Source organism: Anolis carolinensis, chromosome 4, assembly GCF_035594765.1.
Source record: "Anolis carolinensis isolate JA03-04 chromosome 4, rAnoCar3.1.pri, whole genome shotgun sequence".
NCBI classification, from domain to species: domain Eukaryota; kingdom Metazoa; phylum Chordata; class Lepidosauria; order Squamata; family Dactyloidae; genus Anolis; species Anolis carolinensis.
Window position 1 is genome coordinate 234,985,178 of NC_085844.1, and position 27,673 is coordinate 235,012,850.

The 27,673-nt window shown below is 37.2% G+C and overlaps 1 protein-coding gene across 1 annotated transcript; it reads left to right on the top strand.

Annotated features, from left to right (window-relative positions):
• Positions 1-711: 711 nt before the first annotated feature.
• spo11 (SPO11 initiator of meiotic double strand breaks) lies at positions 712-27,670 on the top strand. The gene is made up of 13 exons (XM_062978961.1): positions 712-1,430; positions 8,423-8,536; positions 12,278-12,366; positions 13,442-13,508; positions 14,809-14,917; positions 17,331-17,417; positions 22,186-22,219; positions 22,800-22,909; positions 24,177-24,276; positions 24,734-24,771; positions 25,614-25,690; positions 26,182-26,293; positions 27,393-27,670. Exons 1-13 carry the CDS (start codon positions 1,312-1,314, stop codon positions 27,510-27,512), a joined length of 1,176 nt encoding a protein of 391 aa, XP_062835031.1. The 5' UTR covers positions 712-1,311; the 3' UTR covers positions 27,513-27,670.
• The last annotated feature ends 3 nt before the right edge of the window (positions 27,671-27,673 follow it).

Here is a 27,673-nt window from a genome sequence, read left to right on the forward strand (position 1 = left end):
GAAAGGGCCTTGGAAGCATTAAAATATACAAGCAAAGCAAGACACTAAATATCAAACACAACTTGGCATCCAGTATTTAAAGTTTTGCTTTGTTTGAGATGAATAAACTGGTGAATGCAAACTACAGTGTGTTGTAATAGTTCTGCAACAAGATGTAACAAAATCTCACAGATGCCCACAAGCAAGGCTGGCTGGATTGAGAAGCCTTGTTTGCCATTGTGCTGCAAAGTCACACAAAGCCCTACAATATTTTATTTTATTTATTTATTTACAGCATTTATATTCCGCCCTTCTCACCCCGAAGGGGACTCAGGGCGGATCACATTACACATATAGGCAAACATTCAATGCCTTTTAACATAGGACAAAGACAAACAAACATAGGCTCCGAGCAGGCCTCGAACTCATGACCTCCTGGTCAGAGTGATTCATTGCAATTAATTGCAGCTGGCTTGCTCTCCTGCCTGCGCCACAGTCCGGGCCTGACTGGATTGTCAATTGAGTTTTATTTCAGGGAACTTCCCCCATGCCTGAAGCAAGAGATTAAGGGCCCTTCCACACAGCCATATAACTCAGAATATCAAGGCAGAAAATCCCACAATATCTGCTTTGAACTGAGATATCTGAGTCCACATTGCCATATAAACCAGTTCAAAACAGAAAATGTGGGATTTTATTCAGCTGAGTGGAAGGGGCCTAAGGGTGGATCTACACAGTAGAATTAATGCAGTTTGGTACCACTCTAACTGCCAGGGCTCAATGCTATGGAATAACAAGAGTCGTTGTTTTAGAAGGTCTTTAGCCATCTTGTAGTGACATCCCTTCATAAATCCCCTCAGAAATAAACGTCTCTGGACCCTTCCACACAGCCATATAACCCAGAATATCAAGGCAGAAAACCCCACAATATCTGCTTTGAACTGGATTATCTGAGTCCACACTGCCATATATTCCAGTTCAAAGCAGATAATGTGGGATTTTATTCAGCTGTGTGGAAGGTGCTTTTGTGTCTGTCCCACAGCAGGTGCAGCAGGTGAGACTAAGCCCGCCCACTCCCTCTCTTGATTGGCTGCCTGGCTGAATCCGTCTCAAGATTGACAGAAAACAGTCAGTGCCAGGCAGGTGCACAGATTACCTCATGCGGCTTTTTTCCTCCCTCAATTATTCTGCTGAGGGCGGGGAAAAGCCCTCGTTTTGTGGCATAGCTTGAACTTTTCATGTGCCACAAAGAAACTGAGTGGATCACCAAAGGGGAAATAGCTTCCCTTTATATAGTTTGCAAACGGTTTAACTCCTCATATCAACTCAACAATGGCTTTCACCCACAAGACAGACTGGAGCTTGTTCACTTTATTGGAAAGACACCGGCTTTCCCTCGAGGAAGCAATGGGGAAACCTGTTGGGCCCAGTGATAGCGATGAAATATCTAGGTAAAGGCATAGTCATGAGAGGAGATTGAAATGGAGCCGCTTTCCATAAAAACAGCACAGAAGAGAGTCAGAGCTCTCCATCTCTCTATATCATGCATGGGCAAACTTGGGCCATCCAGGCATTTTGGACTTCAACTCCCGCCATTCCTAACAGCCTCAGGCCCCTTCCTTTTTCCCCTCAGCTGCTTAAGCGGCTGAGGGGAAAAAGGAAAGGGCCTGAGGCTGTTAGAAATGGCTGGAGTTGAAGTCCAAAATGCCTGGAGGGCCCAAGTTTGCCCATGCCTGCTCTATAATCACAGTTGTCTACATACCTAAAATGGTACCACAGAAAGAGGATACCCTATATAGTCCTATATATTATCCTTTCGACTTGTGGAGACCTCATCAATGTCACGGGCCTTATTAGCCTTCACTTTAATCCAAATATACCTACCTAATTTGCAATTTGCTTTGATGCACAGATAATCTGTGTATTTTACTTGGATACTTTTTTGCATCGAAAGGGAAAACATTCAAAGCTGTTTATGTTGTCCTTCAGAATTGACACAAACAAACTGACCCTAATATGTTACAATCTTGTGAAGTTATGGTTTCGTTTTCTTTTCTGTGGTTCCATTAGCTGAAAAAGCCAACGTGTTGTAGTTTTGAATTATGACTCTGAGACCAGATTGGGTCTCGATCCTCACTGCTATATAATCAGTTTCAGAATGCAGATAAACTGCATTGAACTGCTTTATATGACAGTGGGGAAAGCAAGTGTGGAAGAACTTTCCTTCAAGCATGCGCTTATTGATAGTAATAATGGATGTTGGTGATTTTCCCTTAGCTCCACTGACAACACATGCCCCTAGCTACAATGTAACCTGAAGACACAATTATAACCAGAAGTATACTTTATAGACTCACATTTTGAGAGTATGAAGCAGTTACGTATTATAATGAGTGCCTCTGGAGCTCACATTTGCCTTCTTTCTTTAGACTTGGCAGACTCATAACAGGTAAACCTCAGAAGTCCCATGATGGTGAAGTAGGCAAATGGTTCCTCTACAATGCAATTTGACACCATTTTAACTGGCACAGCTCAATGCTATGGCATCCTAGGAGTTTTATTTTGATGAAGCGCCAGCACTATGTAGTAAAGAAGGCTAAAGGCCTAGTAAAACTACAGCTCCCATTGTTCCATGGCGTTGAACCATGTGGTGTCAAACTGTGTTAATTCTACTGTATAGATGCACCCTTAAGACAGCTTGTGCTAGATCCTTTCCACTCATACAACCTGCCTTTACCTGCTTTTGAACAGTTCCAATTACAGCCTCATCAACACTGCAGTAATGCAATTCATTACAATTAAACTGCCGTATAATAAACTGCATTATGAAACTACATTATATAGCAGTGTAGATAGATCCTCTGGGGCCCCATCTACACTGCCATATAAAATCCAGATTACTGGTATCTGCTTTTACCAGGATTATGTGAGTCTACACTGCTATATCATCCAGTTCAAAGCAGATAATCTAGGTTTTATATTGCAGTGTAGATGGGGCCTGAGTGTTGATATTCACTCCTGCTGTCAGCTTGCCACTTCTTGTGGAAATGCTTCCAGTCTTCAGCAAAGACTTTTTGGAGTGAGGTGGCAGTCTGTTAGCAGTCTGTGGTGGGGAGAAGAATGGCAAATTTCAACTTGTATAGCACCTTGTCTGTCTCCTGAGAAATCTGTATAAAGACCAAGTAGCCACAGTAAGAACAGATCACGGAACAACAGACTGGTTCAAGATTGGGAAAGGAGTATGGCAGGGCTGCATACTTTCACCCTCCCTATTCAACTTGTACGCAGAACACATCATGTGACATGCGGGGCTTGAGGAATCCAAGGCCGGAGTTAAAATTGCTGGAAGAAACATTAACAACCTTAGATATGCAGATGATACCACTCTGATGGCCGAAAGTGAGGAAGAGCTGAGGAGCCTTATCACCAAGGTGAAAGAAGAAAGTGCAAAAGCTGGGTTGCAGTTAAACGTCAAGAAAACCAAGATCATGGCAACTACGCCTATTGATAACTGGTAAATAGAAGGAGAAAATGTAGAGACAGTGACAGACTTTATATTTCTAAGCGTGAAGATCACTGCTGATGCAGACTGTAGCCAGGAAATCAGAAGACATTTACTTCTTGGGAGGAGAGCAATGGCCAACCTTGACAAAATAGTGAAGAGCAGCGACATCACACTGGCAACGAAGGTCCGCATAGTCAAAGCAATGGTATTCCCCATAGTAACCTATGGATGCGAGAGCTGGACCATAAGGAAGGCTGAGCGAAGGAAGATAGACGCTTTTGAACTCTGGTGCTGAAGGAAAATCCTGAGGGTGCCTTGGACTGCAAGAAGATCCAACCAGTCCATCCTCCAGGAAATAATGCCCGACTGCTTACTGGAGGGAAGGATATTAGAGGCAAAGCTGAAGTATTTTGGTCACATCATGAGGAGACAGGAAAGCTTGGAAAAGATCACGATGCTGGGGAAAATGGAAGGAAAAAGGAAGAGAGACCGACCAAGGGCAAGATGGATGGACGGTATCCTTGAAGTGACTGGCCTGACCTTGAAGCAACTGGGGGCGGTGACGGCCGACAGGGAGCTCTGGCGTGGACTGGTCCATGAGGTCACGAAGAGTCGGAGACGACTATATGACTGAGCAGCAGCAGCATAGCACCAGATGCAACACCATATCTCCAAAAGGGGAAATTTATAATTTGCTTACAGAAAGAGGCTTAGACAGAACCACGGCCTTGACTTATTCCATCCTGGTTCATCTAGTTTCTTCATCATTCTGTGTCATTTGGTACTTTGGAAGAGATAAAGCAAGAGGACAGGAATAAGGAAAGTATATATATCCTCAGCTCTCCTGATTGAACAGGGAGGATCTTGAATAACTCTTTTACCACCACTCTTTCTGCTGCTTTTAAAATATCCTTGTTTCTCCCTCTTTTCCAACCTTCCCCCTTTGTCCTCAGTTTTCTTCAATTGCTGCGATATCAAAATGAAAAAGTTAACTTGGGAGAGGAGGAGGCAGAATCATGCCCTTCCCAATATAATTGTTTGGTGCCTTCCTGTCATTTCCAGTGAATCTATCACATGATTTTCTTGTCAGAAGGGTTTGCCTTCTTCTGAGGCTGAGAGAAAGTGACTTGTTCAAAGACACTCAGTAGATTTCCATGACTGAGTGAGGATTCAAACTCTGTTCTGCCAGAGTCAAAGTATAATGTTCAAACCACGATGCTACACTGGTTCTCACCCCTTCTCAGTTCACTCAGGCAAAACCAAACTGTTACAGCAGGTATAGGCTGTTAGGAAGTATGAGAGTTGAAGTCCAAAACATCTGAAGGACCCAAGTTTGCCCATGCATGTGCTACAGCCACTCTTAGCTTGTGTATTCTTCCTCATTAATACTTTTGCCACCTTCACCACTCTCTGATGTTTCTTAGCCACATATGTCCTGTTTTTCATACTGTATGTAAAATGTTGGATGGTATCTGAAGTGTCCTTGAGCAAAACAGGGCAACATACAGTTTTGCAGCTGTATTATTTCAACACTATTAGCTTTTCCAGTGTCACACACACACGCACGCACGCACACACACACACAAACACACACAAACACACTGGAATCTGGGGTGTGACATGATCAAACCAACAGGACTAAAACACTTTTTAATCTCTTTTCATCTCTTGCAAAGAGCCTACTACAAAATTTGATAGACAATATAATAGTTTAAAACATCACAAAAGTGAACACTGACAATTTATAGATATATGACACAAATACAATGGATATGTAGTGTAAATAATTTGACATTTAATACAGATATCTTTAGCAATGTATTGTTTTTTCAAATTTAATTCAGAATATTTTGAATATATATTTATATAACATAGTTTGCTAACATACCTAAATGGTCTTCCCCTGCCCCTCCATTTAATTCTGTAACTGATTTTAATTCCTGTTGTGAAACAATGATTTAAGTGCATTTCTATTTGAGTTGCCAAAAAGAAAGAAAGAATGTTCATGCTGTGACTTGCTGGAAAAGAGCTGACAGGCCTTATCCTCATATGATACATCTGTAGTGCCTTGCTGTTCTCAGCTTAGATTTTTCTGTAATTAATGCTGAGAGCTTTTTAAGTTGGCATGTTTGGCCATTAATGCATCTTTTTCTTCTTAAGGGTTACTTCATCTTTAAGAAGTGGGAGCTAAAATAAAAGAGAGAACATATGTGATTTGTTCCAGTAAGCATGCCATACAAATCCTTTCCTTTCTCCTTTAAAGCACTCTCAACTTCTGTTGGCTCCAAACTCCAAGACATTAAGCTGAGATGTGAAACCTGGATCTGTCATTTGGCACTGTTTACCAGCCACACATTTCTGAAGATGAAACAAAAACATATCTGTCTAAATTATCTGATTTAGGCAGAACAATGGCAAAATTCAATACACATGGGTCTTGAAAGAGCACTGCAACCGCATTAGAAATCGAAGGAATCAGAAGTAAAATGATAAAAAGTAGCAGAAAACATGGCAAATCAGCTATGCTGACAGCTCTTTGATTCTGCCCATCAAAATAAGTTTATTCTGAAGCATTTCAACCTTAAACACCAGAAAGTTTTAGATAAAACATATCTGAAATACAAGGATTGCTTATTTATAAAGTAATAATAATAATAAAATAATAAAATTGTATTTATATACCGCCCTGTCTCCTCAGGAGGACTCAGGGCAGTTTCCAACATAAAGACAAACATTTAATTGACCATACAACGGCATGAACATAATAAGCATAATAGAACAAGAACATACAATTCAAAACAATCCACAAAAGTTAAAGTGCAGTTACAATATGCTTCATCAACAGGTTCAATATAACAGTGACGAGAGCTTCAGAGTGGACATGGCCAAGTACTTCTGATTCTGATAAATGTTAGACCTCTAATTTTTTAAAAAACAATTTTCCTCATTTTAAGGCATGATTAATGTACAATCATCTTTAAAAAGAGTTTTATATACTTTTAATAAGAATGAAACGCGTCATGGGAATCTGAAGTTCATTCTAATATATACCTCAAATATGCTCCTCTTCAAGGAAGGACCACAGCTGAATGTGATCACCCAAAGTTAATAATTTAGTTATAATCCAAAGAACCACACAACCAGTTCTTCATGCCAAATGGGACTTTGGATTACTGTTCTTTGAACTGAAGCCAAACTTACTTGCAGTCCACCATCTCCATTCACATGGGAAGCTATTTCTGAAACTGAGGGAAATCGCTAAAGTGGTTTGCAATATGGCAGTAGTTTTCAAGATAAAAAAGGTAAACACTTAGAAATGCCTTGAGTAAATTTTTTGTTGGATTTTAAACACATCACCAATATTAAGAGATGATCAGAAAAATATTCCAAGGTCCTGTGCTGCCTACCAATATCTTGTGGGATCTTAAAACTCTCACACAAAGATATTTTAAGTACTGTACTTACAAAACATTGTCAGCAATAAATGCTGGTTGTGGTTGGCCCCCTGGAATCACATCTGGTGGTATCCTACATGCTTAAAATCTTAGAGACTTGATGTACTGCAAAGCACCCAGTATATTCGGAATAATGCTATAAATATTAAAATTTAAATGATAGGTTTATTTGGAAAAACTTTTAGTTATGAACACTTCCCCTAAAACTCCTCTCTGTTACTGCCTATGTTGTCACACCTCTCAACATGCTGTGGGCATCACTTTTGTTTTGCTGGAAATATATACATTTAAATTGGCTGTTTCGTATCTTGGCATACATTTCTTCTATGAGCAAGTCAGAGCGTCTTTTGGCATAATGCAGATTTTCTATACAGATCACTGAATGTGATTTTATTTTATATATGTTCACAGAGAAACCTAAGCAAGATGTAAATCAACAGATCAGAAATCATTGCCTAAGATAGCTATGGAGGTCTATGGTAAAAAATAACCAACTTGATTCAGTTAATCTAACTGCATATCAAAAAGCATAAAAATCTCTTTTTTACATTCCAACATTTCACAACTGATATATTTACAACTAATATCTGATTTTTAAATAAATTCATAAAACCTCTATGACAGTGGTTCTCAACCTGGAGTCCCCAGATTTTTTTGGCCTACAGCTCCCAGAAATCCCAGCCAGTTTACCAGCTGTTAGGATTTCTGGGAGTTGAAGTCCAAAAACATCAGGGGACGTCCAGGTTGAGAACCACTGCTCTATGAGTTTGCTGCTATATATAAAACAGAATCCACTAAGAGCACAGTTATGCAATTTGAGACGAGGGGATTAAGAAATTAAGCAGAGCTGTCATTTTGTTTACAGGAAGCTCAGATCAAACCACTATTTTTTTTAAAAACAACAACACCGGGAGCAGAACTTCCGCCATTCGTAGTTCAGATCATAATGCATTTTATCTCTCTTCCCTCCGTTGCCACACACACGATGTTCCTATCCAGCCAAATCCTTCATATAATTAAAAACCACAGGCACTCATTCAAAGTGTCAGATCAAAAGGTTAATGTGCTATGGTAAAGAGGAAGTACTTATATTATACCCTTGAACTTTTTTTTTTGAAGTTTACAGCATTTAAAAACAAGTTAAGTCAAACCCTGGCCAAAGCAAATATTACATCATTTGATTTAAAACATTAATCATAGTTGTTTTAAACAAGCTGATCCAAATATTGGCTGGCTGAAGAAAAAGCCTTATCGGTAGAGGTTGGCAATATACTTTCTAAAGTTGAAATTTCTGCACATGGAATGGTAGATTACAATTTCTAGGGGTACTAAAAATGAAACAAAGTGCAGGTTTTTGGTTTTGTAGTTTTAAAAACCCAGAAAACAAAGCAATTATGAATTGTTTTTTTTCTTTTTCTTTACTGTCTTTGTGGAACTAGAATGCATGCTGTGTGATACTGTCAATCAGTTTATTTTGTTTCAGCCCTGAGGTTCTTAGAACAATAGAAAATGTTATTGAAGATGCTATCACGTGTCTGTCCAGAAATGAAGCACCTGTTCTAATCCTGAAAAACAGATCCAATTGGGAAAATATTCAGTAGGTAACTTTTACCATGCTTATTACTCTATTGTAAACTAACTGTTAAGACCAAACTGTTAAGGAAATCATGAACAAAGCATCAGATATATAGAAGCTAGTCTAGACACTGGTCTATCTAGTACAGTCAACTCTGATTTGGTGGCAGCTCTTCATGGTTTTAGGTATTTTTCCTAGTTCTACCTGAAGATCTCTGGTACTCTCTGGTTGTCTTTTATCATGTTCTACAAGGGCTGAACCTGCTTAGCTTTCAATATCAAATAAGATACACAGGGAGATATGTAGTTCTAAATGTATTTATCCTTTCATATTGTCCTTCATTATATTAGTTTTAGAGTATTTTTCTTATGCCCTTGTGTTCAAATCACAATATATACATTAGAAAATAAAATAAAGCTTGGTTAAATAGAAGGCAGTAGAAAAGGAGGAAGACCATATTATAGATGAATTGACTCAATAAAGGAAACTATGATTTGCGAGACCTCATCAGAACTTTTTGATGATCAGGACTCTTGGAACCTCAGAACATGAAGGTTTATATACCAAGAGGCAGCAGGGTGAATCTGTGGGGCAGAGGGGGAAACTGTAAGGCAGAGTCCCATATCGCCCCCTTGCTATCCCACACTGTTTCGCGTCTGACCCAGGCTTGGTCTTGCGCTGTCCCTGGCTTAGTCTAAGACAATGGTGGGCAACCTTTTGCACTTGGTGTGTTAAAATTCACCAAAAAACGTAGCATGACTTGGGTGGTGTGTCACTTCGAGAGAGAGAAACATAATTTCACAATATATATAGTTTAAATAACAAAAATATATAATTGTAATGTATTACTGTATTTAATAAATCAAAAACTACTACCATTATTTCCATGTACAACAATCTATGGTACCTCTTGCAATTTCCATGCTGATTTCTCTCTATTGTAGTTTCAATGTAGTCATGAATAATGAATAATATAATAATATAATAGTAATAATATACTAATATACTACAATAATAATAGAATTTTATATATATATATATATATATATATATATATATATATATATATATATATATATAATGTTCATAATTCCCATGGAGTAAACAACAAAACCGCTGGACCAAATCACACCAAATTTGGCCACAAAAGACATTAGTCATCCAATCAATCTGCATGCGGCAGCGTGTCAGCAAAAATGGCTAGGCGTGTCAGTGCTGACACACGTGTCATAGGTTGGCCATCACTGGTCTAAGAGAACACAGGTAGTTTTCAGGGCTGCCTCTTAGCATGCTATGTCACATGATGGGCTCCGGCGGGCTCAATCCTGGCTGTGTCTCGGCAGCATCCTAGGACGGGCAAAAACCCAATGTGATAAGGTTCTTGGACCTTTTACTGCTTCCTCCTATTTACCAAGCAAAATTGCAATTTCTAATGAGTGATGTCCAACATATGACAGTCCTAAATATCATGGCTTTTTTTCATGTCAAAAGCATTGCGTAATAAATAAGTTTAAAAGCGATAAAATAAAGGAATCACAAACAGCTAAATAGTTTTGGACCAAAAGGGGGCAACAGCAACCGCATTGTCCGTAGCTTTAAACAACTCCTCCTCCATGCATGAGGCAGGGCATTGCAGGCAAACATACATATGAGGAGTTGTTTGTTCTGCTCAAGTCACACAAAGTGGAGAATTCATCCAGGTAGTGCCATCTTGCCGCTTGTCTTTTGATCTGCCCACTCCGCTTCTGAGTCTGTTTAGGGACTTCAAAGTTGTCCATTCTTAGTTTGCCCCTGGAGGCAGACCCTCATGGGGGGGGGGGGGGGCACCCAGTTGGAATTGCCTGATTTAGCTGCCCAGAGGCATACTCTTGCTGTTGCTCGGGGAACATCAGGAGGAGTGGTGGTTCTCATGAAGCTTTTCCTTGATTTGAGTCTACTGGGAGGGGGCAGATAGTCATGCAGTGGATGGCTTTCACAATGTTCGACCTTATTTCTCTCACAGTTAGCAGCAACTTTCCGTCACATATCACGGGAGGCAATGCCAGTTAACCTATAGAGTTTATCAACAGGTGTAGGTTTAAGGCATCCTGTGATTATTTTATATGTTTCGTCCAGTGCTATGTTCACCTGCTTTGCATGGACAGACTTGTGCCAGACAGGACAGGTGTACATCATGGCTTATACAAAGACTTCAGGCTTGAGTCACTTTCAGGCCCACTTATTTGTCTTTTTGGCAATCCATAGAGTCACAGAATTCTCCAGGACCCCATTTCAAATGAGTACACTACTGTGCTGTATGTTAATTCCCCATTTTTAATGGAAAGCAATAGAGCAGGTTGGCAACAAAAAAGAGGAATATGATTGATAGAACTCACACACAATCATGGGAAAAGCTAGTTAAATGTTGTTGATAACTGCCATGAAATCCACTTTAATTTATGGCAACCCTACATGAGAGGTTTCTAAGGGCCCTTCCAGACAGGCCCTATATCCCAGGATCCGATCTCAGGTTTATCTGTTTATCTCAGATTATCTGGCAGTGCAGACTCATATAATCCAGTTTAAAACAGAAAACCTGAGAACAGATCCTGGGATATAGGGCCTGTCTGGAAGGGCCCCAAGTCACTTATCATCAACAGCCCTGTCAGATTCTGGTGGCTCAGATCTGTGGTTTCCAATTATTGAGTCTATCCAGAAGCAGTATGGTCTTCCTCTTTTGTTACTGCCATAAACTACCATACCAGTGTTGTTGTCTGTTTTTTTAGTAAGTCATGTCTTCAAATAATATATCTGAAGTACAGGAGTCTCAGTTTAGGCATCTGTGCTTTCTAAGAAGAATTTAGTCTTTATTTGCTCAGAGATCTTGTCTATTTCTCTCCTAGCTGCTTTTCCAGGTTCTAGTCTTCTTCTGAATACAGTATTTGATTGCAATCTTGACTGAGACAAGATAGAGGTGAACTATTTCATTAGGTCTTCTCTACACATTACTAAGTCTGAATCCAACCCAATGTCTTAACATCTTACAATTTGTATTGGGCTACTACAGCATTTTTTGCGATGTTACCATAGAGTCTGCTGCCACCTTAAGGCCTTAAAAAACAGTGCATTCAACAAACAAAAAACCAAAACTCCAGTCAAGTAATGCTTTGCCTGCTGATATTTTTCATACTGGAAATTCAGTCTTGCTGGCATTTGAATTACAATCTCTCTAGATATTTCATTTCATGATAATTACAATAACCCACAATTATCTAAAATTATCAGTTTGTGTTCTCAGTTCTACACATAATTAATTCTGCAGCTTTTGTGAAATATAATTGGATTAAAATAATATAAGAACAGGAGCAAATTAGTCAAGCTTTTCCTAATGATATAAATTTATGTTTATATTAAGCAACTGTTTCCTAAGGAATCTTACACATTATGGCATACACTGAAAAGTGGTATAAAAGTGATGTTAATTTTCAATCAGAGTATTTGCCAATATAATGAAGCTTCCTTCTAGATACAATTTTTCAGCACAGCCACTATGAATCAGCTTGATCTTTGCCTCTTTCGTGCTACGTAATTTTCAGTTTCTGATATCTTCTCACTTTGTCTGCTAACAGTAAATTCCCCAGACAGAAACAACTTCAACGTGTTTTTATTGACACAGTGAGTGTTACACAGATGATACTGAACAGCTGTTTAAACGTAGTAAGAGATAGCACATAATATTTAATGGTTCTGACAGGATCTCTGAACTGATTTATAAAATTACAGGTTTCAAGATTCTGTAGGTTTGCAGTTAGCCACCAATTGCAGCACAAGGAAAATAAGATGCAACTGTCCCAAATCAGCAACAAACTTTGGTAAGTGTTTAGCTTAACTTTTTGTAATATTGTTCAGTAGGACTCTGCTGCACCTGGTTCGGTTTAGCCCGATATCAGCACATTCAGAAGCAATCTGGATGATATTGACATTCAGAAAACAAAAAATAAGCAGAAAAAAAAGAAATCAGACACATGTCTTCAGCCATACCATAAGGAAACACCAAGATGGTGTCTTGCAAAGAGGCCGGAATGGTGGGAATGTTGTATGTATCACTGCAGCAGCCGGCCAGAGAGCTCATGTCCATTGCCAGGTGCTTTTGCTGATATCAGCAAAGGCGTCTTTGTGACCAAGGAGGAGGGGGTTGCCTCCTTTTCCAGTCAGGAGATCTCTGGAGCTTTCTGGATGGCTGCTGCTGTGAATCAAAAACAACACAGCCCTAATCTCTCCACTTTTTCCTGCACTGGGGAATACAGGGAAAGGGTAATGGTGACACTAGACTTTGTGGACAGATTAGTATAGGTTAAGCTGTGCTCACTAACCCTGAAGTGTACAGCTGATCTGTAGTTTTGCTGAAACTCTGGAGTATTCCCAGACTTCTTGTAATGGGATTAATCAGTTTTGTCCTGCATTACAGACTTGAAGTCCCAGACATCAGGTTCAGCTTCTGATCAAAGTTGGGATTTGAGGTCATATTGACAGGCCTTGAGTCATGAGATATCGCTGCAACAAAAATACAAATAGAGATAATGCCCCAAGGGCCAAATTAAGATAATTGCATCTTTACTTTCTGATGGTTCAGTGTACATAAACTTTGTTTCATGTGTAAAATTATTTTTGAAATGTATAAAATTATCTACAGGATATGTGATGAAATGAATTTCATGTTTAGACGTGAGTCTCATCAACATTATATCCCATGGTGTACATATATGCAAGTACGGGTATTTCAAAAGCCAAAAAAATCTAAAATTCCCAAAACTTTTGGTCTCAAGTTTTTTGGATAAGAAATATTCAACTTATATGTATTTATAATACAATTTCTATTTTAATATGAAGCCTCAATGGTCCATGAATATCAAAAAAGAAGGTGATTATTTTGTTTTTGTATTCCAGCACTATTTCTTAAAATATTTTCCATTGTTTACAAGATGGTGCAGACAAACATTTATGCAACGAAAAGGTAGTAATCATGCATCTAATTGCATCTGTTTGGCTCAAGCTATGATGGTGTGATCATATATTCATTAAGGACTTCATCCCACTCAGTAAAATAAATATTTCTACACACTTAAGAAACTGCAACCCACAGTGCTCTTCATACGACACAAGCTTCAACTGTGAGGTTGAAGTATTTTGCCGTGTCTAAAGTGTTGGTTTCCCCAACAATTCCTAGTTGATAATTATTTTTAAATTCCTTGCATAGAGATGGGCAAATGGCCAATTTCCCCGTGTGATGTTAATCCCTGGTGCCTGGTTGTAAATAAAACAATGATACTGTGTGTGAGAGGAGCTGAAATGCCCATTTCCCCAATTGTCCTGAAAAGATATTGTCAGTTACACTTGAAAAAAAAAATAATCAATTGGTTTTATATGACTAGAGAAAAAATAAAGGAGGATATAACTGTAGCAACTTTTCATCAATTTTAATGTGTTTTCAAGATCTGAATATTGAAGGTGGACCTCAAATTAATTACTTGTGCAGGGTTTTCCTCTGCCCTCTGCCCTGGGGGGAAAAGAGAGTGACTCCCCGCGCTTACCCACATGCTTCGCAACACTTTCTCCACCTTTCCCAGTGGAAGGCAGAGATAAGAGTAACTCAAAGTAAAACCACTTTTCCCTCTCCTCCCAAAAGGAGGAAAGCACTTTGAGGCGCAGCAGAACATGGATAAAAGCTTATTCTATGTATGAAGGACTACATCAATTTTCTTGATATCATATCTTGATGTGGTGTCCTCTCCAGGCATAGCTTAGAAATCGCAAAGTTACAGAAATATGTTATACTCCAAAGATACTGGAACCAACCAGCTAGGGAAACAAAAAATCACATCCTCAACTGAACTAAAACTGTCCCTCACCACTTATATAGTCTGTTCTTTGGTTTTCTACACCTAGAGAAACAAGATTGATTCTTTTGAAGCTGATAGTCAGTATTCCAAGAGGAAAAGCTGAAAGAACAGATAAACACCCCTGGGAACAAATGCAATAAAACGTTCATATCCCTGAACTCCAAAGATTTTAGATGTTTTAGTACCTCTAAACCCTTCTGCCATTCTAAGTGGTAAATTAACCTGCTATTAATATATGAATGATTTGGCAATCTATATATGTGGCTATATCTCAAATGTAATTATAATTATTAATGTGTTTGTCACTGTCAAAGTTTTTAAAAGAATAAAAAGATATTTTAGAGAAGAAAATATCTAAATAAATAAATATTATTTAGTCTTAATATTTATTTTAAATTACTTTTTTCTTGACAGAGATATATTCTACACTGATACAGTACTTTTTGGTAATCAAAAAGTTGTTGATGATATTATCACTGATATTTCCTGTATGCTCAAGATACCTAGAAGAAATCTACATATTGTTAAGTATTAAATCATTCTTATATAGCACGTGAAAATGTATACATTTGGAAACAAGGAGGAAATTCTTATTAATATATGTTTGTGGTAGAAAATGATACAGTAAATAGAGAATGTTGGTTCATTTCTGGCAGAATAGTGCACAAATGCTTCACACCATTAAGTTCCTCAGCTCAAAGCCATTTTGATAAGTGAGCACCTGAGATACTCACAAGGAACAGAATTTAACTATTGCTTTCTTGAGAAAGCCTCTATTTCTTCTAATGAATTACCTTCCCCCTGCTGCATCTTTCTCTCTGTTTTTGGCTATTTCCTGGTCAACTCTCGCTAAAGCAGCAACATATTCTATGCTTTTCAGATGTGGTTATCTTGGTTGCAAAGCTTCCTGTTTGCTTGTATGAGGGCTATCCACAAAGTAGGTTACGTTTTGAATTTTAAAAAGGACAAAGTATAGAAGAAATCATTTACCATATGCAGCTGAAAGACACATTCCAATACTACAATCTCATGTAATCCCCATTGAAATCTAGACACGTCTCATATAGATAAATGAGTTTGGGGTAAATTATAGATAAATTTATAGATAAATTTACTGGGGCAGACCTTTTCAAACTAATTTATCTATATGAGACATGCCTAGATTTCAGTGGGGATTACATGAGATTGTAGTATTGGAATGTGTCTTTCAGCTGCATATGGTAAATGATTTCTCATATACTTTGTCCTTTTTAAAATCCAGAACGTAACCTATTTTGTGGATAGCCCTCGTATATTCAGAGACCTTATTTAATTTTTCAAAGAATTATAATTCCTTAACAAAACATTTTATTTAACACCTGTATTGTGAGAAGCATGTGTCCATTTTAATTCATGTAATTCTTCTTAGGCATTAGTAATTGAACAAAATTTGAATGTATCACCTCAGAAATAAGAATTTCAATACTCATGATATTTGCTTTTTCCTTAAGTTGATTATTACAATGCTGGCATTATTCTGTAGTTCAGATAGACAATCAGTTTCAAACTAATCTTGTTGACAAGGCTAAAGCAGCAATGCAAGCAACAGAAGAGGATAGTTTTTTTCTTCCTCCTCTTTCTGGTGGTGGTACTCAAGTGCCGAGCCACAGCACTCTCCTTTCTATGCATAGCATATTTGACGGAGGTGTAGGCCTTTAAAAACTACACTTCATAGGGAATACTTTTGTGCTAGAAAGGGAAGAAGCAACTTCAATCCCTTGTTGCTACAATCCTACTGCCAAGAGGGTGAATGCCATCCTAAGAATGGTGTGAAGGATTAGAGGTATCAGTGGTCAAACTTGTTTGGCATCTTAGACTGAATCCACACAAGGGCTATATCCCAGCTCCACTGCACAATATCCTGCCCCTGGTTTGAGCATATTAATGCCACACTCAAACATTTAAATCCAAACTCAATGAAAGTCACACAATTCCCATAGAATTTGTTGAAATGTCATCTCAGACCTTTGGGTATATGAAAAGTGGTTATCAGAATAATAATAATAATAATAATAATAATAATAATAATAATAATAAACTGTATTTATACCCCGCCACCATCTCGGGGCGGCTTACATGGGGCCATGCCCAGAACAATACAATATAAACAAAATATAATAGAACAACAAATCATAGCACATTAAACAACACAATAAAAGAAAATATACACTACGTTAAACAAGATCAAAAGAACAATAAAACCAAGGGTGGGCCACATGAACACTAGGTTAAAACTCGGGGTGAGAAAGGAGGTAGGAGTAAAAACCACAGAGGACAGGGTCATAAAGTGGCAGTGCAATCTGGAGGACAAATATTGAAGGAGAGCAGCAAAAGGGATTTATGTAGTGATTACTCTCCAAAGGCACAATGGAACAGTGAATGTAAAAAAAATATGGTGACATCACACTTGTTGGATGAGGGTGCCAAGATAACCTCCCTTCAACCTGTTCAGCCCTCCAGCTGCCTCACCCACTGATTCCATGCCAATCCCAATCCAGGGCATAGGTTATACTTGTTTTTTCCTGGAAGCTGCAAAGTAAATTAAAAATAAAAATAAAAAGCAATTGGATTGAACCCCCCCCCCAGTCATCTAAAAAAAGTGCTCCCATTTTAAAACCATAGGAATGTCATGTGCTTAACCAAGGGTTGAAATAAAAATGAATTATTTTGCAGGTGTGGATTCAACCCTATTCTCTAATTAAATTATTTTCCAATTTCTGGGAACTCACTAAAATAATTGCTAGTCCAAATATTTTAAAATAACAATTACAAAAAAATGAAAATGTCAGTACTTCCATTCACTTAGAAAACTCTAACCTTTTCTACCTAGGATGTACAATGAATAATAAGTACTATCCTTCAACTACATAATTTTAATTTTTTTTTTATCTTGGCAGCTGTCAACCAGCAAAGGACTTATTGCTGGGAATCTAAGTTATATTGAGGAAGATGGTACAAAAGTAAATTGTACCTGCAGTACAACGGTATGCTTGACTTTTGGCTTTAGGTTAATACATTTTCTATATTCATTTATAGTTCTGGAAGGATATGTATTTATGGTATTGCAGCAACACAAGTAATTAGAAGGGGGAAGAACATTCGACCCATAGAAAGCACTATAATATTTCCTCAGGAGCAAGTTTTATTCAATTGTTTCAAAGTGAAATTAAAACTGACCTCTACTCCAGAGCTACTCAAAGTGGTAGCCCCCAGTGAATTGGGGAAAAAAAACACTTGTAGGCAATGGTAATATTGAAATTAGCTGGCCCTGATTGATTCATGTCTGGAATTCCTCTGTTTTCAGAGTGCTGTTCTCTATTTACTGTTTTGATTGCAGTTTCCCAATACAGTAGAGTCTCACTTATCCAACATTCTGGATTATCCAACACATTTTTGTAGTCAATGTTATCAATGCATTGTGATATTTTGGTGCTAAATTTGAAAATACAGAAATTACTACATAGCATTAATGTGTAATGAACTACTTTTTCTATCAAATTTGTTTTATAACATGATGTTTTGGTGCTTAATTTGTAAAATCATAACCTATTTTGATGTTTAATAGGTTTTTTCTTAATCTCTCCTTATTATCCAACATATTCGCTTATCCAACGTTCTGCCGGCCCATTTATGTTGGAGAAGTGAGACTCTACTGTACTAAATAAAGAACAACACTCTGAAAATTCCAGACATGAATTAATCATAATATTATTCAAAATAGTATTTAAATTATGCTTCAGGACTTAAATATTTATCATTTATACTCTCTGGGACTTCTGGTATATTAATTGTATTTTCATAGATTAACTACAATTTCACCAAACATGGTTGCCTGGAAACATGTTAAATTCAACTATTCCAATTTTCATTCAACTTCTTGCAAAGCACCTACATTTTGCAGTCTATTTTGGGAATTCTTGCTGCAGCATCCATTTTCTGACCAAATACAGTTCATGTCAGTCTATAAAGCATCTCTAATGGCTAGTCTAATGTAATTAAATATGGCAGTATATTCCTAAAATGTTAGATTGTACCACTTCTGGATGGAGGTGAAGTGCTGTTTTAGTAAATATGTATCATATTTAAATACATTAAAAAAACAAAAAGAACATAAGACAGGAAATTAGGTAGGAAACCCAAGATATTTCTTGAAGAAAGTTCAATAAAGTGGACGAAGGAGCAGGAAAACCCATGAATATTCAGGTACAATCCAGACAAAAAAAACCCTGGATAGTTCATTTCATGTGTGTGTGTGGGGGGGGGGGGGGGGGGGGGGAGTTGAAGGAGGAAAACTACTTTTCCCATTTTTGCTGGTTATTACCCCCCCCCCCCTTTTTCCCATATCATAAATGATGGTTGTTTTGATGACGGCGACATGGATGGGCGAAATAACAAGAAAACAGGAGGAAATTGTTTAACTCCTTCAACTCCTCCCCCCCCCCCCCCCGAAATGGACAATCCTTCTCTTTCTAGCACCCCCTTGTGGCCTCTGCCCCAATAATGGAACAGTATCAGTGAAAGTTTAGCCAGGAACACATTGGTTTGTCTTTACCTAGAAGTCCTTATGGGCTCATAAAGCTCCCCTGATTGTAGATGACAATAAGACCTTGGCAGGCAAGTTCAGTGAAACCCCATAAACCACAGAGCCTATATACACCATTTCACTTATCTGAGCAAAGGGGAAATAATTTCTAGGAATTTGCTAGGTGCTCCAGATGAATGTGTGGTCAGCTTCTCTGGAAGTTACCACAGAGTCACCCTGGACCATCTAGCAAATTCTTAGAGATGATACCTCTTTAGGAATGTCCTGGTCCTTCAGGGTAACTTTATGGTATGCTAAAGACCAGATGTCAGATAATAATATCTTTGGTTTTAGGTAATTGCAATCCAGCTAGGAACATGTTCCACACTGATATGTAGGTCTTAATGAATCATAATGGACAATATTCTTCAGAAAAATTAATAGGGGAGTTTCAATCCTAAATAAATTAAAACAAGAGCCAATGAAAACATTCTAAATATACCTAAATATTATACTGTGGGCTGCCACAATGACTGTGAAATCATTCTTTAGCTTTTTTTTATCGTGTCAGAAGTGAACTGAGGATACAGTTGTAATGTATTTAAAAACACAAACAAAGTTTAAAAACTTGGCATTATACTAAATATCTTTTAACCAATAGTTGGCCATTTGGAATGCCTCTGGTGTTGCTCCATTGTGCATGTGGCAGACTGCAGACTGCATTGTAATAGATGGTCTATGGTTTGCTTTTCTCCACACTCGCATGTTGTGGACTCCACTTTGTGGCCCCATTTCTTAAGATTGGCTCTGCATCTCGTGGTGCCAGAGCCCAGTCTGTTCAGTGCCTTTCAAGTTGTCCAGTCTTCTGTGTGCCCAGGAGGGACTCTCATCCGATATCAGCCATGGGGTGAGGTTCCGGGTTTTAGCCTTCCACCTTTGAACTCTCGCTTGCTGAGATGTTCCTGTGAGTATATCTATAGATCTTAGAAAGCTATTTCTTGATTTAAAGCATTAATGTGCTGGCTGATATCCGAACAGGGGATGGGCCAGAGAGGTCACTGCCTTGGTCCTTCCATTGTTGGCTGCTACTTCCCGGCGGATGTCAGGTGGTGTAATACTAACTAAACAGTATAATTTCTCCAGTGATGTAGGGCGTAGACATCCTGTAATAATTTACAGTGTCATAGGCTGTTGACAGGTCTATGAAGACAACTCCTATAATCTGCTGCTTTTCAAAACCATCTTCTATGTGCTGAGTTGGGTTCAACACTTGTGATGTGCAGCTTTTGCCCTTCCTGAAGCCAGCTTGCTGTGGAATCATACATGAGCCTATTTTTTCCATAATTCTATGCAGAATAAGTCTCTCCAGATCTTCGTAAAGATGGCACAAGGAGATTGGTCTATAGCTTTTTGGATCATTGCTGTCTTTGCCTGGTTTCAAGATGGTCATGACTCTTGCTATCCTCCAGATTTTGGGCATCTGACAGGATGCAATGCAGTTGTTCATCAGCTTCAGCAGCCAGCACCTTGTTTTATTTATTTATTTATTTATTTATTTATTTATTTATTTATTTATTTGCAACATTTCTACCCTGCCTTTCTCACCCGAGGGGACTCAAGGCCAAAGTTTTGGGCCAAAGTTCTTAATTTGTTCCATTGGTAGATCATCCAGGCCAGCTACTTTGCCATTTTTACATTTATTGGGAGCGATGTCCAATTCAATAGATGTAAAAGGTTCATGAAGGTTGTTCTCATTTTCTGGTTGAGATTCTTTAGCTGAGATGAGGCCATTTGGTTCATATTTTTCCTGCTCCATGTTCAAGGAAAGGTGATAAACTTCCATTCATGGAACTGAAAACTATTAAAATCCAATAGTGTATTTTTGCTGGATCTGCTTCCACCAGAATTAGCAATCACACCTACACTTGCACATTGTAAATAACTATTCTGAGGGTTAGGGAACCTTTTGGTACAGATATTTAAGCATCATGGAGGTTTACATTGGGTGAGGTGAGAAAAGAAAGCCTCTGTTGTTGAATAACAAGTAACAATGCTGGATCTTGGCAGTTATTTGTATATAATATAGTTTTCCAGCCAACAATATCAAGAAATAAGAGAATACAATATTTAGTTTATTGGAATCAGATCACCTATGCTTTCCTGTTAATGTGGAATAGAAGTTTCTCATCTTTTGCTATCACAAAGAAGGGCAAAGATGAGCAAGGGATGTGAGAGCCAAAGATGCACAGCTGTCTGTTTGCAGAATGTTATTCTATAGTACAGTATTATGTCTGGTCAATTAACTTTATAATAAATTCCCAACTAGATGCAGTGAATGTACACACAGTTATCTCATATGCACATAATGGCCCGTTCATCCTGATGATGAAAGATAACCATATGAGCAATGCAACACATGTGTGAGCTGCTTTCACCCCTGAAAAAAACAACAGGTGTAAGCTATTATAAATTTAGAATGCCTATGGGTGCATAAGTGTGTTCCAATCTGAAATAGATTGCTAGATCCAAGAGCTGATCAGAAGCTTTGACAGTTGAGAATTTTTGGTTGAAGGAAAAATATGTTATTGGGAATGCCACTTTTATTTTTCCTGGTTTTGTAGGACTAAAGATAAAGGGCCTTCATTTTTAATTTTCCTCTGATATTCTTCAAATTACAGTATGCTTGGCTGATCTGTCCAGGACACCTGCAGTGATACAGCCATATTTCAATCCTTGGTATATAGATTTCTGTGCCAATTGTTCCCTTTTTCCTGTTTCTTTCTCCATATGTTTGCCATATTGAGGCAAATTCCAATATGAGATATATAAAATGTTAACAAAACATCCCATGGCTCTACATATCAGCTGAAAAACAGTAAAACAAAGGGAAAATAAAGCAGTTTAAATTGTCTGTAAATATCTGTCATCATGTTGTTTAATTTTATCCCTCTCTGTTGACCATATGCATATTTTTGGCACTAGAGGAAGTTATATTTTGGAACTGTGTCTTCAACCAGTTGGCTTCAATTGAATTAACTTTCAGTGGAGTATGATTGAGACTGAATGATCAAACATATACATTAGAATCTCAGACATAGCAAATGTTGTGGCAGAAAATTATTTAGGAAATTGAGAACTCTGAGATATATTTCCTCTTCTGCAGTATCTAATAATTTTAAATTAATATATTTCCTTTACTTATCCAGTTTCTTCTTTTTTTGTTGTTTTAGGCAGCTGTACCGTCTAATGTTGAAGGAATGAGAAGTATCCTTTGCAGACAAAATATATACTTGAAGACTAGGGGAGTGTTTTCAGTTTTGTTTAATACTAAATATAGACTGTGGAGCCCCAGTGGCAAAGTGTGTTAAAGCATTGAGCTGCTGAACTTGCAGACCGAAAGGTGGCAGGTTCAAATCCCAGGAGCGGAGTGAGCGCCCGCTGTTAGCTCCAGCTTCTGCCAACCTAGCAGTTCGAAAACATGCCAATGTGAATAGATCAATAGGTGCCACTCTGTCAGGAAGGTAATGGCGCTCCATGCAGTCATGTTGGCCACATGACCTTGGAGGTGTCTACGGACAATGCCGGCTCTTCGGCTTAGAAATGGAGATGAGCACCAACCCCCAGAGTCAGACATGACTGGACTTAACATCAGGGGAAAACCTTTACCTTAAATATAGACTAATGAGCAGAATTTCCAGACTTTCCTTTAAAAATAAAATATCTGATACAAAGTTACAGAGCAATAAAAGAATGAATCAATTTAACTTTTACAAAAGTATTTGACATTGTATTATGTACTAAAGTAGAATCCCATCAAAATTTTTGCTTAGCCTTAATGTTACAGATTTGATCACAGATGCAAAATTTATTCTAATTGTAGAAAAAGATGCAACGTTTCAGAGATTGCTAGATGACAACTTCTGCAATAAAATGGACCCATGCATAATTGTTACTGTATGAAGTTTGTGTTTTAGTTGATCAGATCCAAGTCCACTTGGACAATGGTTATTTTTTTAAATTGAAGTTTAGGGCTAGCTTTAGGGCTGCAATTGTCTTGGTCATTCTGTCAGTTAATTTGAACAGAGATAAATTTAGTAGCTTCAGTAGTCAATGCACTAATTCACAAGTGTGGAGATGGTAACTGAGAGTTCGAAGCAACTTCAAGTGGAGTTAGTAGAAATGACTGACTCTGGATCCAAAATAAAAACTTGTAATACTAAATACCTAGTTTACTGAATATTTACTTTTATGGGAAATTTTAAAGAGCTTTTTTGTTTGGAAATTTTAATCAAACAAATATATTTTATTTCTAACAATCTAAGTAGTCTGTTTTACATTGCAGTGATGAAATGTCTTCTGTTACTATTTTACTACAGTAAATTTGTTATTACTAGCAAATATATATTTGTCATTTTGAGAGAGTCAAAGTTGGACACTGGTCAGTAGAAAATAGAAGAGTCTGAGTCAAATGTTTAGCATGCCAATTGCATAGCCTTACACTCATGACACCCCATCTACATTACAGTAATATATTAAAAATGAGACTTCCATTGAAAATGACAAATTAACTACAAATTAATTATAGCAAAAATACTGATTGGGTATTTCAACAATATCATGTATACATTTACAGTGGCATTCAAATCTTCCAAGATTCGGTTCAGTGCCAGTTCTCATAAATTAAGCCGTACATGGTTTGGACACTCATTATCTGAAGACCCTTTTCCTATATGTTCTATGTGAACTGAAACTGTCATGAAAGACTAATTTGAATGCCAACACTAATTCAACAGTGAGCCTTCTCTGTAGTAACCTTCCCAATTAGATATGTATGGCATTTTCTTGGCAATATTCATAAATATATTTATTTTTATTTATTTCCAGCATTTTTTTCTGCAACCTTTTAAAACAGTTGTATTCTTGTTAACCAGTTTGTATGTCAAGTGGTTTTTAACTCTTTCAAACTTTTTAAACTATTATGACTTCTGGGGTTCTGAAAAGGGGGATGTTGATCATGTAAAGGTGAGTTACCATATATTTATACCTTTTGTGTTTTATTTGTATGTATGTATGTATGTATGTATGTATGTATGCTACCTTGAGAATAATTACTGTAGAGTGACTAAAAATTGAATAGATACTTAAATGTGTAATTCTAGAATGTTATTTCTGAACATAAAATTGAGGCTTATCATATGATAATAAGACATTATTTCCTTAGGGGAAAGGTGTACCAGATGTGAATACAAGACTTCTACTCAAAAAGTTATGGGATACTTGCCATGTACCTATTTTTGCCCTCATGGATGCTGATCCACATGGTAAGTATAGGAAAATCTAGAGAACACAACTGTATCATATTATTTCAACTGGCAAAATGGGAATAGAGACAATCCACATCAGAAGTAGGACTATTTGTCTTATTAATATGTTGGGGGCCACATGTTGGTGGGTGTGCCCATGAGCTAGTAATGGGTGAAGCCAGAATAACTTCATGCTCTCTCATTTTCTCTTAACGATATTAAAATGAAAGGAAGTGTGAGATCATCAGGGTGATGAATTCATTTATATTATCTAGTGCTGTTCTAAGGGGAGGGCAAATTAAGGAAAGTAATATTTGCTACTCATTTCATTGCTGTTGGTAGGTCCTTGACAGATTTAATGTCTGAAACATGCCAAGCCTTGAAATTAAGGCAAATTAATACATTTGTCAGGGAAAAATTACCATGTTATCCTTAATTTTTATACCACTGATATTTTATATTATCTATATACTAGGTATTGAAATAATGTGTATCTACAAGTATGGTTCTATGGTAAGTCTTTTCTGTTTTAATCACTGATACTTGCTTAAGTGATAACGACAAGTTATACACCATTTTGGTTATGGAATAAAAATAATTTGGGGCTCAATATCCTTAGGAGATATAATTATATCAAAAAAGTGGTTGTATCAACTCAGATTTTGGCAAGTGAGTTTTGTCCTAAATAGCAAGGTGAAATAATTGATATCAAGAAGATTTCCAATGTAACTAGCAGAGAAGGGAATACAAACCTTTTGCTTACCCTACCAGTCACTTTTCTGGTACAGTCACTTCACCCCAATAGATGGATTTCCTCCCCCTGATAAGCAGATGCATTTCAGACCCTGACTGATTGAAATGCAAGTAGATAGAGAGGTTGCTTAGGAAAATATATAGTTAGACGAATGAACTTCCCAAGTGTTCTTGTTCTTTTGGAACCACTACAATTCTGCACATGATAGTGGAAATCAACCAGAAAACCCTACTTCCTGCCAAAATGTACAGCTTAACCCTATGTGTACATTGAAACCTTTCAGCACATAAAACAATTGCTTTATTATATGTTTTGTTCACATTTATTTTTTAAATGTGTGGACAAAATGCGTAAGTAGATTAGCGTAATTATAAAAAATCCAGAAAAGCCAGGATATCGAGGAAAAACAGCTAGATATCATAGCAGATATAATCAATCTATTGTCTATTCCAGTATCGTGCTATCATTTGTATGAAATAAATGTTCTAAATTACATTGACTGATTTCTATTGCTTGAAAACCTTATTTTGACATATGTTACAGTATAACAAAGGCAAATAGAAATATTACAGAGTAAAATAGTTGCTATTTCATGTTTCAGTCTATGTCCTTTGAAGCCCCAAACCTTACAGTTCCAGCTGTAAGATGGCTTGGAATTCTTCCATCTGATTTTGAAAGGTCAGTAATTTTTTAAAAAATGAAATGTATTATTACTGCACAAACTCACACATGTATTCATAGTCCCATATATTCATTGTTCCTTTTTCTTTCTCACTGTCTCATTGGAGATGCTTCCCCTGCTTCCCTTTCCACCCCAACAATAACACTTGATCAGTAAGCTTTAATTGGTATTGTTTTGAGAAGCCCAAATACTGCCTGTATTTAACACTCCAAAGTGGCAGGCTACATTTTTCTAGATAGAGTTATAGTAGGTCATGCAGATACATGTGTTTAAAGATATTAGTGCAAAAATAGATAGAAAAACATTATAACAAAAAAAGATTATGATGAACCACCCCAAAGTAACAACTTCATGCCCCTATAATGTATACTGAAATGAATAGCAGAACATTGCATGTTCTTATCAGTTCTTTCTAGACATTTTGTATTATCATTGGTTCACCAGCATTCTTTTGTGTAAGTAACATAGCTAACTATCTAATTTTCAGACTGAACATACCCAAGACTGCATTGATTCCACTGTCTAAAAAAGATCAAAGTAAACTGGCCAGTTTGCAGATGAGACCATTTATTGCTTATCAGTCAACCTGGAAGAATGAAGTATGTGTGAACCATTATTATTATTTGATGATGATGATGATAAATGTATTACCCATCTCTCCTTGTGGCTTGAGGCAGTGCGCAACAGGTTAACACAGGGAAATAAAACAGTATCACAATAAGCCAAAACTATTTTAATTTTCATTTGAACACAGAAAGAAACACCTGGCTTGTACAAACCATGGCTAAATTATGAGAAAATCAGTGTTCTGGGATGTTCCAGGACATTTGTATTATCTCGGTTTCCAGGAGTATTGGAACCCAATTTTCCATGTGGCGGCAGCTGTGAACTACCGTATATTCTCGAGTATAAGCCGACCTGAATATAAGCCGAGGCACCTAATTTTACCACAAAAAACTGGGTAAACTTATTTACTCGAGTATAAGATGAGGGTGGGAAATGCAGAAGCTACTGGTCAATTTCAAAAATAAAAATAGATACCAATAAGATTACATTAATTGAGACATCAGTAGGTTAATTGTTTTTGAATATTTACATAAAATTGTAATTTAAAATAATAAGACCTTAATAAGGTAAGACTGCCCAACTCGTATACTTGTATACTCGAGTATAAGCCAACTCGAATATAAGCCAGCCAGGACCCTCACTCAAGTATATGCTGAGGAGGGCTTTTTCAGCCCTAAAAAGGACTGAAAAACTCGGCTTATACTCGGGTATATATGGTAACTGAAACAGGATACTGCAACCAGGTTGTTGTTGTTTAATTTTTAAAAGAACACTTTTAATACTTGCTTAACTCAGAGGCTTAACTCAGGTTCTGAATTCGACCATAGCAGTAGCTGAAAGAATTGGTATGCAAACTGTCAATACTTACTTAAGTGAAAAGGAATAAGACCTTCAGCCAACACTGAATTATTTTTAAAGCAAACTGTGCACTTTATATAAAAAGCAATTGTAATGAAAAGATTCTTGTAGCAGCACAGAAAAGTTTAATTAGTATTTCTATTAGGCAGTCACATTTAAGCAAAATAAGCTTTGTCTCTATCCTGTAAAAAAGGTTATTTTCAATCATTGGAAATTGTACATAATAACAATTTAAACTGAAATATGAATTCTGATTTATTTATTTTTTTGCAGCTAGATATTATGGAAACATGCCAAATGAAGGCTGAAATTCAAGCACTGAATTCTTTTTCATCCGATTATCTTTCCAGAGTGTATTTGCCAAACAAATTGCAGTTTGGTGGGTGGATATGAATCTTCAGATAATCTTCCTAAGTTTCTTGAGACAGATTTAGTTCTGAGTTATTAAAATAATACACCTTATAAAATGAGCTTTGTTCATGAAAAAGAGTTATGGGGTGCTATTTACAGTTTGGAATAGATAGATAGATAGATAGATAGATAGATAGATAGAT